The sequence below is a fragment of the Rhodnius prolixus genome, unplaced genomic scaffold (genome assembly GCF_049639745.1).
Source record: "Rhodnius prolixus isolate KJV_2025 unplaced genomic scaffold, Rpr scaffold_13, whole genome shotgun sequence".
Classification (NCBI taxonomy): domain Eukaryota; kingdom Metazoa; phylum Arthropoda; class Insecta; order Hemiptera; family Reduviidae; genus Rhodnius; species Rhodnius prolixus.
In genome coordinates, this window is record NW_027411583.1 from 4,130,662 (window position 1) to 4,147,132 (window position 16,471).

The following is a 16,471-nucleotide window of genomic DNA, read 5'->3' on the forward strand; positions in this document are numbered from 1 at the left end:
GGATATCGTGAATATCACTGAATTAGTGTTACGTTTTCCTGGTTCTTGAGGTAACGAGTTTAGTAATTAGTTTTTGCGTGTGCCCAGATAAATGGGAATGTACTCGTAACTTAACTGAATAGGAAGAAAGAATATTGCCAATTTCTTCAGACATGATTTTTATAATTTTTGGATAAGCTTTCGACCTAGGGAATAGCTTGTCTTTATTTTCTGAGAACTCGTCAGTATCTAAACAGTCAAGACAGAAGACACACCAACCTTAGATGTAACTCCCTAAAAAATATAATTGTCAACAAACATAAGCCCTGGAGATGACCTAATAAAGCTTGATCAAAAATAAAAAAAGTATGACTGTAATTGTAAATATTCTTTTTTCACAATGGATTTAATGAATCAAGTCACCAAAAACGATGAACTAAATTTACTTGCTAAATGAATGACTTGTTTGAGTTCATTACTGGATAAGTCGAGTTTACATTATAATCACAGCTTAATCGATTAGCTTTTTTTCTTATTTAATGTTAATTGACCAGAGTTTTTGGCTCTGGCAGAATTAATATAACAATAAATTCATACCCTTTTACAAATCGAGAGCTACGGTTCAGCATTTTCAGAAGGATTTCTTCGTCTAACATCTCCATCAGTGCCTAGATAAGTGTCATTGAAATAGAAACATCACAAAGTATTTATCCTTCTATACAATGGATGTACAAAATCTATGTTCCTTTGAAAATATACATTCCTACGACCTCTACTCAGTTACAAATCACTTTTTTTTTTGCTATCGTCCCTAGACAATATTAGAGTCACCTCCAATGTTAGAAGATGTCTTTGTATTCATATACCAAGTTCTTCGCTATTTCTGCAATATTATTCACCTAAGAATTGCATATACCTTCCGGACGCTAATGAATTACTATTTTCTGATGCCTGTATAACTTAACAAAAAAGACTTTTTGACAATTGCATACTTTCTTTTAAATTGAATATATCGCTTGTGTGTGTTTCCTTCCCACCCACATACCGCTATAAAGCACAAAGTAGACGTGACAAGATTAAATGCAAATTTTTTCGCCTTAACTTGCGAAATTCTTAAAAAAGATACTAAAATTACTTTTATTTTAGAGAATGCGAAATTTCATTCACCTTTCAAATCTATAAACTTATGCAAATTCAAAGGTTTCTATTTTTTGACAAAATAAGCTTTCTACAAAATTATTTAATTTCATACTTGAATGTGCTTAACAAAACAGTAAAAGTTATCTCAGCTGTGAAACTTTTCTCTCTTGCAATGAAATTCAATATGAGCATTTTCTATCGCTTACATAACTCATTATTTCTCGTAAATTAGATATGTACATAAATTTGATATATTGCGCACACTATAGGAAACTTCTTCAATCTCTCAGGAAGACGGGTGAGTTTGGAGTTGGCCTAAAGTACACGGTTTCTGATAGGCAGGAACATCTGAAAGCGGCAATTATAATGTATCTTCCTTGATAGATCACCTCATATCATACATCGCATACTTTCTCACACATAAACATATGCAATCACTTTACCACCCTCCTTATTTTATAACTTCTGGATCAGTCTGATTAAATGGAACCATTCCGGACGACGCAAGAGCTAAGGCTATGTCATTTTGGGATCGAATTGCTACCTGAATTAATCTAATCAGAAACTTTTACCACTTCCACCTAGCGCATCTAAGAAGATTTCTCCAACCTCATTATTGACAATTTGTCAATAAAGGAAACAATTATGATCATAAATGCCTTTTAGCTCTAGCGTTTGCTTAGGAATACTGGATAGCGGCTTCAAGAAAGAGGAAGTAAGATCGAGGAGGCCAGGACCCAACTGACTGGGTTCTAGTGCCACTGAGTAGTTAGCTTAGGAATATTTCTATTAGGAACATTAATTAGAATTCGGTACTTATGACAAAGATCACCTATGTTATAATTTTGTTCACGACGGAATCCTAGCTCGAACAAAGCAGCAGCAGTCGATTCGGTGATGGCATGCCCGATTGATTAAAAACTTAGTTCGTGATTCCTAAGCACAAATCTTCAATCATTGTCAACGCTTCGTTGTAGATTTCTGCTGTGAAATACATGTTCATATTTGCACTTTCCTTGCGTATTGGAAGGAAAATATCTTCAGCCATGTGCGATTTATATTTCTCTCTTAACTCTGTTGGAGTTGAAGGTGAGCAGGCGGTTAATATGATTGCAAACAATGCCCGAATTAGATTTGGATGTGACGTGTTGCATGCGTCATTAATACATACATCCCAGTGTCGGATGTCAATGTTCTCCAGTAAATTCAGAGCTTGACATGCACTGCGGCGTAGGACCAAGCACTTTGACCAACAAGAAGAAAGAAGCATTCATCTTGAATGGGATGCACGGTGTACAGTCTGCCTATCGTAGTTTCTTTAAATATGCCTGGTTGTCTGTCCGTCAACTCGCTCTCTTCGGGTCATACAATAATTTTGTACTTGCATTTCATGTGTACTTCCAAATACAGCAGGGTTTTTGCAAACACGTCATTTTGACATAACGTGAAGAGAAGCATTCAACAATGTAGCCGGTGGATTCAGGGCCATTTGTTTCACATTGAAAGCTATGAACATAAAAATACGCGCGTATTCGAATGCAAAGTTTTGTCAAAATTTCAAAGCAATCGGTGAAGAACTACCGGAGATTCAAGATTTTGAACAAACGAACATTTACATTTTGTCACTTAGACGTCTCTAAAGTTTGACGTTCTCTTGGAGAAGGAGAGGAATTCCTTCACTTACATGTAAGAGTCTTCCATAATACCTAAGAAGATACGACAGAAATTCTGACCAAGTACCAAAAATATTTTTTAGGCAAAAGAAAGGTTAAACACATATTGGTCGGTTGCATAAGTATCTTGAATAGACTGACAACAAATTACCTTTCTACCTTTTAGAAATCCAATGTATAGAATAAATTTTCAGTGTTTTATGTGTCGGGATAACAAAAATGGTTATTAAGATGTTATATCATAAATTATCATTAATTTTTATTATTACCCATTAGCCAGGTGATGAGTGTTGGAGTCAGACTGAATATACATTATAATAATAAACATTATTATTAATTAATTATTAATTTTTATTATTATTAACTACAATAGTATAGTACATTATAGATATTTATGTGTGTTGGACACAGTGCAGTGTAATGTAAACACATGGACGGAGCTGAGTGGGAGTGGAGTGAATGGTTTTATGAAACTTGCACGACGTAATGGTGGTATTTATTATAAAGAGTTTAACAGTAAGTATTCACCTAATTCTGTTTTTACACGATAGATACGTTCCCGAAGAATACGTGTACTATTTCTGGAATCTTTTAACAAAATTAGGACTAGCCTCCTATTGTGCCGATGTTTCGGTGAATTTAAAAACGAATTCAATAATTAATCGTTGTGTTTGTGTTTCGGCTTGGCCTTTGTATAATTTTCTATGAGAGGATGCATGTTGCATGTGTCGAAAAATATAAGATAGATTCCAGTCCTAAGAAATCAGCAAAAATAATACAATAAACCATGAGTTTTCATTTTAGTATCTTTAACATTTTATTTCATAAAGATTGCACAGGTATCATACAAATTTAATTATCATTTGAAAAGGAAAAAACATTTCACTAATTCATGAACAAAAAATTAGCCAAAATAATTTGAGTTACACATAAAAAGATTTTATCCATTTCACTTTCTGACAATAAGCGCTACGTTTGCGTAAGACTGCAATATTACGGTCATCACTAGAAATGTCTTGGTTATCGTCTTCGTGCTCCATTGGTATAATTCATTCTGTAAGAGGTTCTCTTGAACAAAATTAGTGTGCCGCGGTTTCAGTAGATTTGAGAACCAATTCAGTAATCAATCGTATTATGGCAAGACCACTTTATAACTCTCTGTAAGAGGACATTAATGACTTTAGATCTCATTGAAACTTCCCAGCACGTTCTTCATTAGGATCATGATTAACAATAGAACAGGATCTTCTTCGTCTTGTAACACTATGTACTTTGGGATCAGGAGTCTCCAAGGACAACCTCTACTAATTCGTCTTCGCTTGGGGTTTTTTTAACTAATAATTCGTCGCTATCTACAAACGATAGATCATCAAATCCTTCTCCGCCTATTGTATGAGCCAAAGGAGGACAAGATATTTGTTTTTAATTCGAAAAATTGTAATACGTTTCGGGTAATTCTGACAAATTGAAATCCCATTACATTTCTTGCCTCCAATGTCGCAGTTACAAAAATTAAAAGAACCAAAATTTTCTTAAAATTTGGGTAAATCATGTTAAATCAAAATCGTGTAAAAACAGAATTGGGTATATTTGTTTTTTTAGGGTTATGAATTTAGCAATAAAATTAAGAACCCTAAAAGTGCAAATAATGATGGTGTATTATCGCTGTAATAAGTACCTGATATTAGTGAATAGTTGAAATAATGAAAATAGGCGGTTGAGTTGGGGAGGAAATTATTAGTTCAGTGTGTTTTTTATGAATTAGTTATTTCATATTAAGCATATACTTTCAAGGTTGTAAGCGAATGTGGATATTTAAAAGTGTTTCAAAACTAACAATTTTTTAGTAGCTAAATTTTTTAGAATCTGATGTTTTTAAACAAGTAATTCCGCTTCGAATAATGTTTAGAATTATTGCTTGTTCGTAATTTGGACAAGCAACGTTACCCCAGCGAACGTGGAATCATCCTGGACAACTCAGTGGACAAAAAAATCCTGTTTACAAGTTAGGAAAGGAATGATGGTCTCAATGTGCACTAATTTTAGATGAAGCTGTAAGAGATTTCAGGTATGTAGTCATGTTATGTAGCATGCCATTTCATAATTTCATGGTGTAAGCTCCTTAACGTTTATTCGCTGAACAAACTCTTACTTCATCTTAAGTTAAATCACAACTGAACCTAAATTGATTGCAGGGTTTTATTTATTACTTTAGTATCTTTATTTTGGTTAAAACGTATTTTACGGATGCATAATGCCTTGTTAGTATGGGCGGATGCTGGTCTAGTAGTTTCGAAGCCTGGCTTTGTTAACAGGAGGTCCCTAGTTCGAATCTCGCGTATAGCCGTGCTACTTTTTATTTGTTATAAAAAATGTAAAAAGCAAAGATATACTTCCGCCCCGACCGCGACACCTAATTGGTAGTTTGACGTTCAAAAAACAGCAATTACTTTAGTGACTTATTAGTTCAAATTCTAAACAATTTTCTTTTGAGCCCTTTTAAAAAACCCTCCTACACTATTTTCAATGACCCAGAAAAGTACTGCCTACAAAATAGATCAGGAAGTCTTCGTAACTTATGAGGGGTACATTAGAAGATTTTATTCTTACAGTCAATGAATGCCCTGGTATAAATAATAAGAATAGTACAAGTATTAAGAAAATTTTACTCAGTTATTGCATGAAAATTTAATTCAGGGGCATATAAAGGTTATTGTATTAGAAGTGAACGCTGTCATTGGAAGTACGTAATGATATATTTATTTTCTTTGTTTTTTTTTTAATGTTATTATTACATGTTATTCTCTAGAATTATATCTTTCAGCTTTTATTGGATGTTGTGCTTTAATTATTTTTTATTGTGCTTTTGGTCGTTATGACATCGGGAGTGCATAATAATTTTAGGTGGTCCAAAGAAGTGCCTTGTGCAGTTCTTTGCTTATTTTTATTTTATTTAATTTTTTTCTTGGTGTACTTTTGTGGTTTACTTGTTTATGAAATAAAGTTAAGCACTAGGTTTTTTTATTATAGTTTTCTTTATTTTTCATTAAACTATATTTTTCTTATTACATTCATTTTTTTATAAAACACTTATTGCAATGTAGTGGCAACCACACTTGTCTGTTAAATTGAACCTTTTTTCACGTAGTTTGTGTCTGCCTGTAACAAATTAAATTATTATTCACTTAATTTTTTAGGACAAAAGTTTAATTTGGTTGATAATTATTCTCTTGTTTCTAGAAAACAACCAATACTGGAAATACTACCAGCAAAACTGTCCATCAAATGAAGAAAACGACGTTGAGAAAACATCCATTCAATGAAAATATGGAAACAACTTTTGCTAAGAATCAGTTATTGAAAAATGTATTGTATTATTTAGTTATAATATGAATTATGCATTGATCTTATGTCACAATCATATTAATTATACAATTTTTTTTACTTTTATAAGGCAAAATAAGTGTATAATTTATTAGCAGAATAAACAAAAACCTGTAATTACAAAAAAAAATCTACTTATTTGCATACCTATTTTTTACCTAAACTTAGTGAAATATTAAACTATTGGGGAAAAATAAAAATATATTAATTAAAAAATGCATTAAGAAGTACTAAAAATACGGTTATAAGAGCGAAAAGAAAAGAAATTTGAATAAAAAAAACATCTAAAATAAAACATTAGTTCAAAAAAATCAGAGCACAAAATATAAATAATAAAGCTAAAAAATAAAATATTAGTTCTAAAAAAATGCGTCAGAGAACGCAAAACATCAAGAAAGTTAATAAAAAATTAGTTATAAAAAAATCCATCAGAGGGCGATACTTAACAGGCGTTTGTCTGTTTACATACGTCAGTAAGTGCAAAATTTCATTAAAATAAAATATTAGTTCTAAAAAAAATGCGTAAGAGTACGTAAAATATAAAAAAATTAGTTCTAAAAAAATCCGTCAGGGGGCGCCACTAAACAGGCAAGTTTGGTGGTTTGTTTACATATGTAAACAACTTTGACAGTTAGTAGTTCTATAAATGACCACCAGATTGCACAGCTGTCACCTCTAGTATATATACGTAAACATAAACAAATTTTCTTCAGTACGACTTGAGTGATGCAGGGGGGTATATCGCTCTCGCTCGTCACTCCAAAAACATCGATATCTAGTCGTCACCTCTCTCATAAAAGAATCATGATTGTAGTGTAATGGTTATGAAGATGTTGTCGCTTCGACGGTCGGAAAGCAACTATTCTCCCCACCCAGCCCCACCCCCGCGACGAACTTTCTTATATACCCTCTGGAGACCAGGTTTCCATAGCAACGCGTCACGTCACCATGCCAACCGCCAAACATTCAGCAAACTGCCGCTAGATCGCTCCCATGCCCTCTTTTACCATGCTTAAGACTCTCATGACTTCCACACATTTTACCATGCTAACCACTCTCATGACTTCTTCATATTCAACCATGCTAACGACTCTCATGCCTTTCAAACATTTAACCATGCTAACCACTCTCATGACTTCTTCATATTCAACCATGCTAACGACTCTCATGACTTTCAAACATTTAACCATGCTAACGCCTCTCATGACTTCCACACATTTTACCATGCTAACCACTCTCATGACTTCTTCATAGATCACTCCCATGCCGTTTTTACCATGCTAACCACTCTCATGAATCCTCACATTTATCCATGCTAACCACTCTCATGACTTCCAAACTTTTAACCATGCCAACGACTCTCATGACATATATACGACCTTACACTCATATCTAACCATGCTAACCACTCTCATGAATCCTCAAATTTAACCATGCTTACCACTCTCATGACTTATAAACATTTAACCATTCCAACGACTCCCATGACATATATACGATCTTGCACTCGTATCTAACCATGCTAACGGCTCACATGACTTCTAAATATTTTACCATGCTATCCACTCTCATGACACATATTTACACTCATATCTAACCACGCTAAACACTCTCATGACTTCCAAACATTTAACCATGCTAACCACCCTCATGACCTCCACACTTTAAACTATGCCAACGACTCTCATCATGACATATATACGGCCTTGCATTCATATCTAACCATGCTAACCACTCTTATACAACAACTTCCTCGCATTTAACCATGCTAACGACTCTCATGACTCATTTATTATTACCTTGCACTCACATTTAACTCTCTAGACCTAAATAGAACTATTTTGTACTCACATTTAGCTGTGTTGGTGACTCTCTTGAGCTATATAGAACAACATTGCCCTCATTTAATCAAGGTGGTGATTCTCTAGACTTATATAAAACCACCTTTTAATAATTTAAAATAATTATAGCTTTAATAATTTGGTAATAAAAATGATCGTAAACAAAAACGGAATAATTATTTAAATAAAAGAAAGATAATCGACAAAACTATTTACAAAGCGAAAAAAAAAAATTGATGTTGTTATTAAAAGGTAAAGAAGAAAAATAAACATACTGCTTCAAGTTACAAAAATATGCGAAATACTAATACTTTGAATCTGAAGTAAAATTTAAAATTATTAAGAGTTCTTTTTTGCGTAATTAACGTCTTTAAATTATTACATTTCAAAAAAAAAGAAAGAAAAGGTAATTTTACTTAAATATCCAGAGAAGTATGAGTCAACAATAATTTTTGAATTTAAGTTACCTTATCTTCTCATAAATACTACTGATTCCACATTCAGTTTTTGTCTAGTGACATAAATAGCACAAGCAAACACATAAGTGCTAAGGAACTACATTCTAGAATAAATTGTTAAACTGCAATGATAACTAATAATATTATTTTTAAGTCACGATAAAAAAAAATATTTACATTTCACAATTTTATCAAAGTTTCGAATTATTTATTTCATAAGTTAGCTTATACGTGATCAGAAAATTACAACTGGAATCTTAATAAATTATTTACAATTCACGATATTGTACTTTTAACAGTAATTGGTTAATAATAAGTGTATATGCTTTAGTTAAATTAATAATAATAATAATAATAATAATAAGTGTTTATTTGAACAGAATATTGTATAAACTATACTAAATAAAAAATACACTTTTCGACAATGGACATACGCCCGTCTGCCAAGTTAGTCTTTAACTTACAGAATATATATAAAAATAAAAATGAAAACGCAACTTAAATTAACTTATAACATAACTCAAATATAAAATAAAAGCTAGAGAAAATAATAATAAAATAATATATTTACATTATATACATACTCTTATTTATCCATTGTACTGGGCAACAAGAAAAGCTCTGTATGTGGATGCAGCCCTCACATACCAACAAAGTCTATCCAAATCCTTCCCGTTTAAATATTCTATAAGGTCTTCTTGGGACAGTTGAACTTTCCCAAAATACCTCACTCTATAGCATACGACACCTCGTCCGGAATACTAACCTCATCGTTGATAGCTTCTGCTCATCTGAAATGTACGACACATAATCTACACATGAGAGCAGCACTTTATAAAGACTGTAGCGTTCCGAACGGGATGCCAAAGCCATCATTTCCTCACTATGACCACGACCCACCAGTTCCACAATTCTACCCATTCTCACGGACAGTTCCTGGACATTACCGCGAATAATTTCTATATCGCTGTCGTACTTCCCAGCGAGGTCCAGCCCCGTCCTATACCAATACAATTTCCTTTCCAATACTTTATTTTTAGTTAAATTAAATTAAATTCCCTGACTAACTTCTATTGCGAAGTTACATGTTTTTAGCTTCGTTGCTATTAACGTATTTAATTGTAATTTTCTACATTTAAAATATTGATTTCTATTTTTGAAAAACTATAGTAAACTTACATTTTACTCAATTCATTTTAAGTTGTTCTTGCACTTTAGAGTGAAAAGTTAGGCTTGCCCTGTAAACTTCTATTCCAATAAAATTCACGGCTTGACTACTGATTGTTCAATAAGTTGAATTAAACCTTATTTAAGAATTCTGTTATAAAATATTTATGAATAATACCAGTATTAGATACAGGGATTTGATTCAAAGTGTCAAGATTATTCCCAAACGAGCATAGCGAATGGGCTCTGAACAAAGAAGTAAAATGTTCTTTCAATTGTGCAATATTTATTTTATTTCTGAAGGCTTTCAATAATTTAGAAGATAAACTCTACACAAAAAAAAAGGCTATCTTTCGATGGTTGGATAGGCATTGATTTAAACATATTAAGTTAAGTTAGTCATTAAAACTGTAAAAATTCATTATACAAATTACATTTGCAAAGATTTACTTCAATTTTGATGTTTACTTACAATTGTTTCCTTAACTAACTGTAGAACTTTATCTTGCTGTTGATTGGTTAGTACAATTATATTTGAGTGTTAACAATTAGTTTTCTATTTCCTTAACCATTCTGGTTCCATGATTTAATTTTGCAATATTCCGTAACTGTGTACTCTATGATCCCTAGTTACACTAACACCTCTTGAAGATAGAAGGTAGACCGTAATGGTAGAAGGTTTCTCTAAGGTTACACACCAGGTGTGACGACTAATTTTTTCATATGACATTTAAAAATTATTGCTAATTTATAATTTTAAATTTTGATAAAAGTAGCAAAATAAGTAAACAAATGAAAAATTAATAAACAAAATTAAAATTTTATTTTTTAAATTAAATAAACCAATAAATGCGTACTATCACAATATTTTGTTTTTTATCAGTAATATGAAAATCTAAATGGTATATTATCAATTACATAAAACACAAAAATGAATTAAATATCAATAAAATAATGATTTAGAATAATAGAATTCAAAATAGGCTAAGAAATAAATACTAAATTGAATACGTAATAGATCGAAAATAAAGAAGAAATAATACAGAATAATAAAATTAAACATACATATGTATGTATGTAACTAATAACCATTAAAGTAGAATTAAAAATCAAACACCTTAGCTTACAAATTTTTGTGTTGAATTTTTTCAGGCTGTTTGATATAAGGAATTTCCACAATTTTACTATCATTCAATAAAATGGTTTTAACTCATCCTAATTCCAGTTTTTAAATATAGCTCGCCATGCCATAATTAATATTGGATGGTTAAAATCTAATCAAATGAGGGTGCAATTGATTTAAAGAACAGGGAAAAGTAATATTCTTTAATACAACAAAATTTAAAACTTTTTTTCGATAGAAAAAATAAAATGAAAGGAGAAATTTTGTTTCAGAAGTTGACAAGAAACAAATGCTCACTGTGACATTACAAACATCAATCGGACATACCCGTGCGATCTAGTAGGAGACCTGACAACTAATGATTGTCGCGTAATTATATATTTTGCGGCAGAATGCTCCTAACTACACATTTAGCCGCTTTCTTCAGTTGATCTGAAATCCTCTACACACCAAATTGATAATCTATCGCTGAAGACAGATTTTATTCCTAAAACCTCTAAGAAATACAAATAATATGTGCTAAGACGGATAAAATGGCCATTGCATTATACACCATTGCGAACCCAACCTACATTTTCAAATAAATAGGTCCTTACTTATATTTTGAAACTTTTTTAAAATGTAATTTTGATGATAATACTTGTTACAATGTTACAATACAATGTTAATACTTTCCTTCTATAACAAGCCAACATGATGTATGCCATACATTAAAAAATAATATTATCTCAATTAACAATGCAATAGAAATATGAAGAATTAAAAATAAAATTATCATTTTGTATTAAAGAATTGCAATAAAGGAGACGAAGGAGACTTAAATTGATTGAGATTCATGATCAAACTGGACATAATGTAGCGTGAACAAGAATAATGTCCGTAACAAGAATCCGAACAAACTTTTATTTTTAATTAGAAGTTCAATTGAATATTTTTTAAGACATCTTTTCTAGTAATTAAAACTTTAAAACAATAAAATTTTTAAATAAAAGCTATTTCGTTAAGCTTAGTTATAGATCGCCTCGTATCATAAAAGATACTAATTAAACAATAACATCTTGTTTATATGCAGAAGCATATTGTTCTCAAAAGAGGGTCCAGTGTGATGTAGAAAAAATAAAACATAAGTCGCATTAGTGTACCTTGTCAGGATTTACTGAAAATAACAATTTTAGTTTTTTAATGTTAAATGGACAGAGAACCAGAGAGGTCAGTGTATAAGCTGCTTTCTGTGCACCCTATGTAATGCAGAACTCAGTTGATTTGAACCAAGTGAGAATCATGTTCTACCTATTCGGATAATATTTAACGTTAAGCTAAAATAATTTGTTCAGGATATTCATAAGTAAAATATTCTGTAGTTACCATGCTGAGAGGTAAATAGCGTAACTACCTCGGACTTACCCTACCTTGGACTGGAATAGATTCGCTAGTTAAGTATTTCATTGAATCATTTTATTGAAGTAATAATCGCTACCTACCTTGACAGATGATGACACAGAGATCTAGAGAAATCCAGAAACGGTTCAACAAATTTTCATAGAGTGACGTTGACCGGTTTAGCTGCTGCATTAACTGCATTCAGCTGACTGATGACGAGAAGGTTCGCCAGCATTGAGATGATGCAATCACCGCATAAACCCTTTACTTACGTCTGAATAAATAGGACATATAAAGTCGAAGATGAATAACATGCGTGAACACAATAATCGTCTTTAATGTTTTAAATTACAAATTAAATAATTGTAAAAAAGAGGAAGATGTCACCTATATTTGCAAGGTGCATTCTCTTACAAGGATTTTAAAAACATGTTTAGCAGCTTACACAAAAAAGGGATAAATAAAATAAAAAAACCTCAACTAAAAAGAAAGTTACTCTTTGCAATCAAATGTCTAAAAGTTTTTAGATTTATCAAAATTCTGAGACCAATTCTCGTTAACATATCCAAGTAACCTTCGGCATCAAAGAAATCTAATGCTTCTGTTTTCAACGTTTTTCAATTATCCCAAAAAAGAGAGAGAAAGTAGAATAATGAAGAATCATATCCGAAATTCTCCAATTATTGAGCATACAAATCCATATATATATCCTCTTTCAAATGGAAGTTACAAAGAGGCTTGTCCTTTCTTTCAGGAGTTAAGATTTAAAATTTTATGGAGTTAGCTCACTGGCATGAATTTAATTTAAGAAATCTGTATCGCTTCCCGAAAAATGAAATGAAGGTTGTTAAACTTTATTTAATTTAAGACGTAAATATTAATTTTTTATTTGCCACTTTAGAGAAATGATTATTAGCAAGGACAGTTTTGTGTGTATATAAACTCTTGTTTTTATAAATCTTCATTCTGATAAAAAACAAAATAAACATAATGTTTTGAACTATTGCTTCATGGTATAATGTATGCGAGGAGAAGTACATATTCCTAAGTATGTTTTTTAAATTACTTACAAGGTAAATGCACATCATCTGGATCAGACCAGGAATCCTCTTCTTCAGAAACAGCTTCATATTTAACAGAAGGCGGTTCATCTTCCTTTTTAGAAATGTAAGCAGGACGTTCCAATAGTTCTATATGAATTTCATCCCAAGGAAATATAGCCTCATCATCCTTTAAGAACTCATAGTCATCGGTTTGAATCAATCCTTCTAGTTTCATCTCAGAGATGACATTCACATATTTCTCTAAGCTACACTGAGAACTAGTACCTAAATAACTTTTATCTTTCATTAAATATTTATCTCTAAAAGGTATTTTAGAATGAAGAGTACTTACTGCCTTTTTAGAACCAAAGAAACTTTCTTCAAGATCTGGAGGCAAATCACAGAGCTCTCTACAATTCTCTGGCAATGGTTCTTCTTTATTTTTTATTTTACTTTTATTATTGGATGGCTTTGTTGGGCTTTCAGCTATAAATCTGGATTCCTTCCTACAAATCACTTTACCAGGGTTAACAATAGGCTTTTCTTTCTTTGTTTCAAAAATCCGTATCTCAGAGTCACGGCCTATGTTTGGTTGAAAATCTGACTTCCAAAAACTGAACACTTCTTTTATTAAAGCTTCTTCGAAAATGTCATCATCACTGTAAGCTTTCTCTGACCCCTCACTTAATTCGTCATCAAAATCACCATTAACAACTGACTTCGGTCTAAATAAACCCAATGGATATTTATCTTGTTCTTCTTTTTTCAATCGATTTTCTTTGTTTTGAAGTTTTGTCTCAAAAAAAAGCAAACAGTATTTACGAAATAGTTCTCTAACACCGTTTTGTTCATTGTCACTCACTTCTAGGCCTAAATCTTGACATTTTTTTTTTAAATGATTAGTTAATTTTGTAATAGTCCATTCCAATTTCATATTGTTCTTATTCATCAGATCTTCAGTGCCTTCATTTAAGTACTTCCTTTTCAAATGAGATAAAATTCTTCTAATTTCTTTTACAGCCTCACCTCTTTTTCTAAATGACTTCTTGTACTTGACCATTTTACCTCCTGTTTTATTTCCTAAATAACGTTGTACATTTAAAGGTCTGCATTTTTTAACTAGGAGTTTACTATGTCTAGCTTTGTTAGTGTCCTCATACATTGCTTTCTTCTTATTTGAAGTTTGCTTTATATTCTTCTTGATGTGCTTTCTTTCCACCAGGTAATACATTCCTTGCCTCCATCTTATTTGATAATCCCTTAATAATGTACCCTTTCTTATTTTAATCCATTTCTCACCAGGTTTTATATCTTTTTCCCCACTTTTCTCATCTCGCTTATCATCTGTCGAACCAACTTTTCCTACTAATTGTTCATATTCTTTAAGAAGGTGCCTATATTCTTCTATTGGATCAGATTCATGGCCTTTCTTAAAACGCAAATTTCCGTCCCTTTCGTTCTTCAAAATGTCAACCTTCAGGTTTGAATCCAATCTGCGCCAACCTGGTTCCCAGCAGGGTATAACAGCGCTAAATTCCTCTTTCTCATCTTGAATTGAACTCTTACCAAACCAGCGCACAAATTCTCTCTTTCGATGCGTTTCTTCTTCTTGTGTATGTTTATGTTTGAAGAGAGGTTGCATGTCTGATTTTTTGCCAGACTGTGTGGTAGAAGGATCTTTCATGTGTTTAATAAATTTTCCAAGTGTTTGTTTAAAACTAAGTTTTGTCACATCTTCCATTTTGTCAACGTTTTCTTTTTGGTGTTGCACTTCCTCCCCTTCGTCTTCCTCTTCCGTACTTATATCTGAAAACATAATACGAAATTCTTCATCACACTCTTTACCTTTACCTACTATCTCTTCAGTTTCATCAAGTAGAGGAACCATTACCTGTTTGGTGAGACGTTCCTTGGTAGATAGTTTTTTTAAGTATTTATCACTTTGTTTAGCACCAAAAGGAATGGTTTTAGAAATATTTACTAAATTCCTTTTAGATTTTGCTTTCAAAAAAGTTTCTGACTTTAAATCATTTATGAGTTTGTTTAATTTTTGGCGTTTCTCTTCAGAAGATAGTGGATGCTATACATCTAAACATTTATAAACATCACTTACAACGTTTTTAGCTCCCTGATTGCTCTCAAACGCTACCTTAGTACTTTCCTCTACATTTGTCATTACTTCATTTAAAAAGAAATGATGCAATCTCTGATCAGTTACACCTTCAAAAGGATCAAAGTGTTGTCCAAACACTGTCTCATTCACGTTATAATCTTTGATTCTTTTATTAAGTGATTTAATTAATTTTTCTACTTCAAATTCAATGTTTTCAGCATCATAAGAATCTTCACTATCTAAACTATTGTCTTTCGCCAAAGATTCAGTAACTTTTTTTGTGCATTCAATTTTTTTAGAAACATTTTGCGATGCATCTTCTTCTTGAATATCTTTAAAAAGATTTTTTATTATATTATTGATTTCAAGATCATAGGCAGAAAATTCGTTATCAATATCACTTTCACTCTTTTGTGTTTCAATTAGCTCATCGATTTTTTGTTTCTTTAAATCTTTCATAACACGTTCTCTTCTCTCTAATTCTTTAGAAAGATGATTTAGCATTAAAAATCTATCTGCTGTAGTGAATCCTCTTTCTTCATCAAAATCACTCTCCAATGAATCTGAATCTGGTGTTGCTTCTAAAGCCAATAAATTTTTAAAGCATTCTTCATCTGTTTTTTTAAATATTTGTTTAGCATTTCCATCAGAAATTGGTTGATTTTGAATAGTCTTAACATCTTTTTTTTTTGCCTCAGTTCTGCAAGGACGAGATATTTTTTGTTTACAAGCGGTATTTTTTGGCCCTTCAACTGCTGCATTTCTTTTGGGCTTTAATTTTAAGTAATTTATTTTTTTTAAAGTAGAATTAGTTTGAATTTGTTTCTTTTGTAAAGATTGTTGAAAAGTTATAGGTGATAATTTTTTGTGATTTAATTGGTTACTCACAATTTTGTTCCCCAATCCATTAGTTGGGTCGAGTTTACACCTTCCAATTAATTCTTCCATTTGCGTTTTACTGTTTCTTATATTGGTTCGATATCTTTGTTACGGGTGAACAAAGTTATTTGAAGGAATTTTTTAAATAGACTATATAGAATGTATAGAACAGATAGAATGTATGAAATAATAGTCATAAAACAAATTTTTGACTGGAAAAGTATTGATTATCTACTGACCCGTTGCAATGCAACGGTGAATAACAGCAGCAATAAGAATTATTAAAATCCG

General features: G+C 31.7%; 1 protein-coding gene and 4 long non-coding RNA genes across 10 annotated transcripts; 2 read left to right on the forward strand and 3 right to left on the reverse strand.

The window, feature by feature from the left end:
* Positions 1-406: 406 nt before the first annotated feature.
* On the reverse strand, positions 407-3,199 carry LOC141447718 (uncharacterized). The gene is made up of 2 exons (XR_012454539.1): positions 3,062-3,199; positions 407-1,467 (listed from the first exon to the last, which is right to left on the reverse strand). It is a non-coding gene; the product is annotated as an uncharacterized lncRNA (long non-coding RNA).
* On the forward strand, positions 3,056-6,415 carry LOC141447714 (uncharacterized). Of its 2 annotated transcripts, none has more exons than XR_012454530.1 (3): positions 3,056-3,308; positions 4,395-4,860; positions 6,033-6,415. It is a non-coding gene; the product is annotated as an uncharacterized lncRNA (long non-coding RNA). The 2 variants fall into 2 exon arrangements; XR_012454529.1 differs by having other exon boundaries at positions 3,121-3,308; positions 4,702-4,860.
* LOC141447712 (uncharacterized) lies at positions 5,809-10,318 on the reverse strand. The gene is made up of 3 exons (XR_012454524.1): positions 10,115-10,318; positions 9,060-9,266; positions 5,809-5,951 (listed from the first exon to the last, which is right to left on the reverse strand). It is a non-coding gene; the product is annotated as an uncharacterized lncRNA (long non-coding RNA).
* A 173-nt stretch (positions 10,319-10,491) lies between these two features.
* On the forward strand, positions 10,492-11,601 carry LOC141447719 (uncharacterized). The gene is made up of 3 exons (XR_012454540.1): positions 10,492-10,711; positions 10,795-10,958; positions 11,038-11,601. It is a non-coding gene; the product is annotated as an uncharacterized lncRNA (long non-coding RNA).
* Positions 11,602-12,003: 402 nt separating this feature from the next.
* On the reverse strand, positions 12,004-15,214 carry LOC141447699 (uncharacterized). 5 transcript variants are annotated; one of them, XM_074115431.1, is made up of 3 exons: positions 15,080-15,214; positions 13,216-14,994; positions 12,004-12,419 (listed from the first exon to the last, which is right to left on the reverse strand). In XM_074115431.1, the coding sequence occupies exons 2-3, from the start codon at positions 14,927-14,929 to the stop codon at positions 12,394-12,396; spliced, it is 1,740 nt and encodes a 579-aa protein (XP_073971532.1). In that variant the 5' UTR covers positions 14,930-14,994; positions 15,080-15,214; the 3' UTR covers positions 12,004-12,393. The 5 variants fall into 5 exon arrangements, with proteins under 5 accessions (XP_073971532.1, XP_073971531.1, XP_073971529.1 ...); XM_074115430.1 differs by lacking the exon at positions 15,080-15,214 and having other exon boundaries at positions 13,216-13,459; positions 13,541-15,076; XM_074115428.1 differs by lacking the exon at positions 15,080-15,214 and having other exon boundaries at positions 13,216-15,076.
* Positions 15,215-16,471: the final 1,257 nt, after the last annotated feature.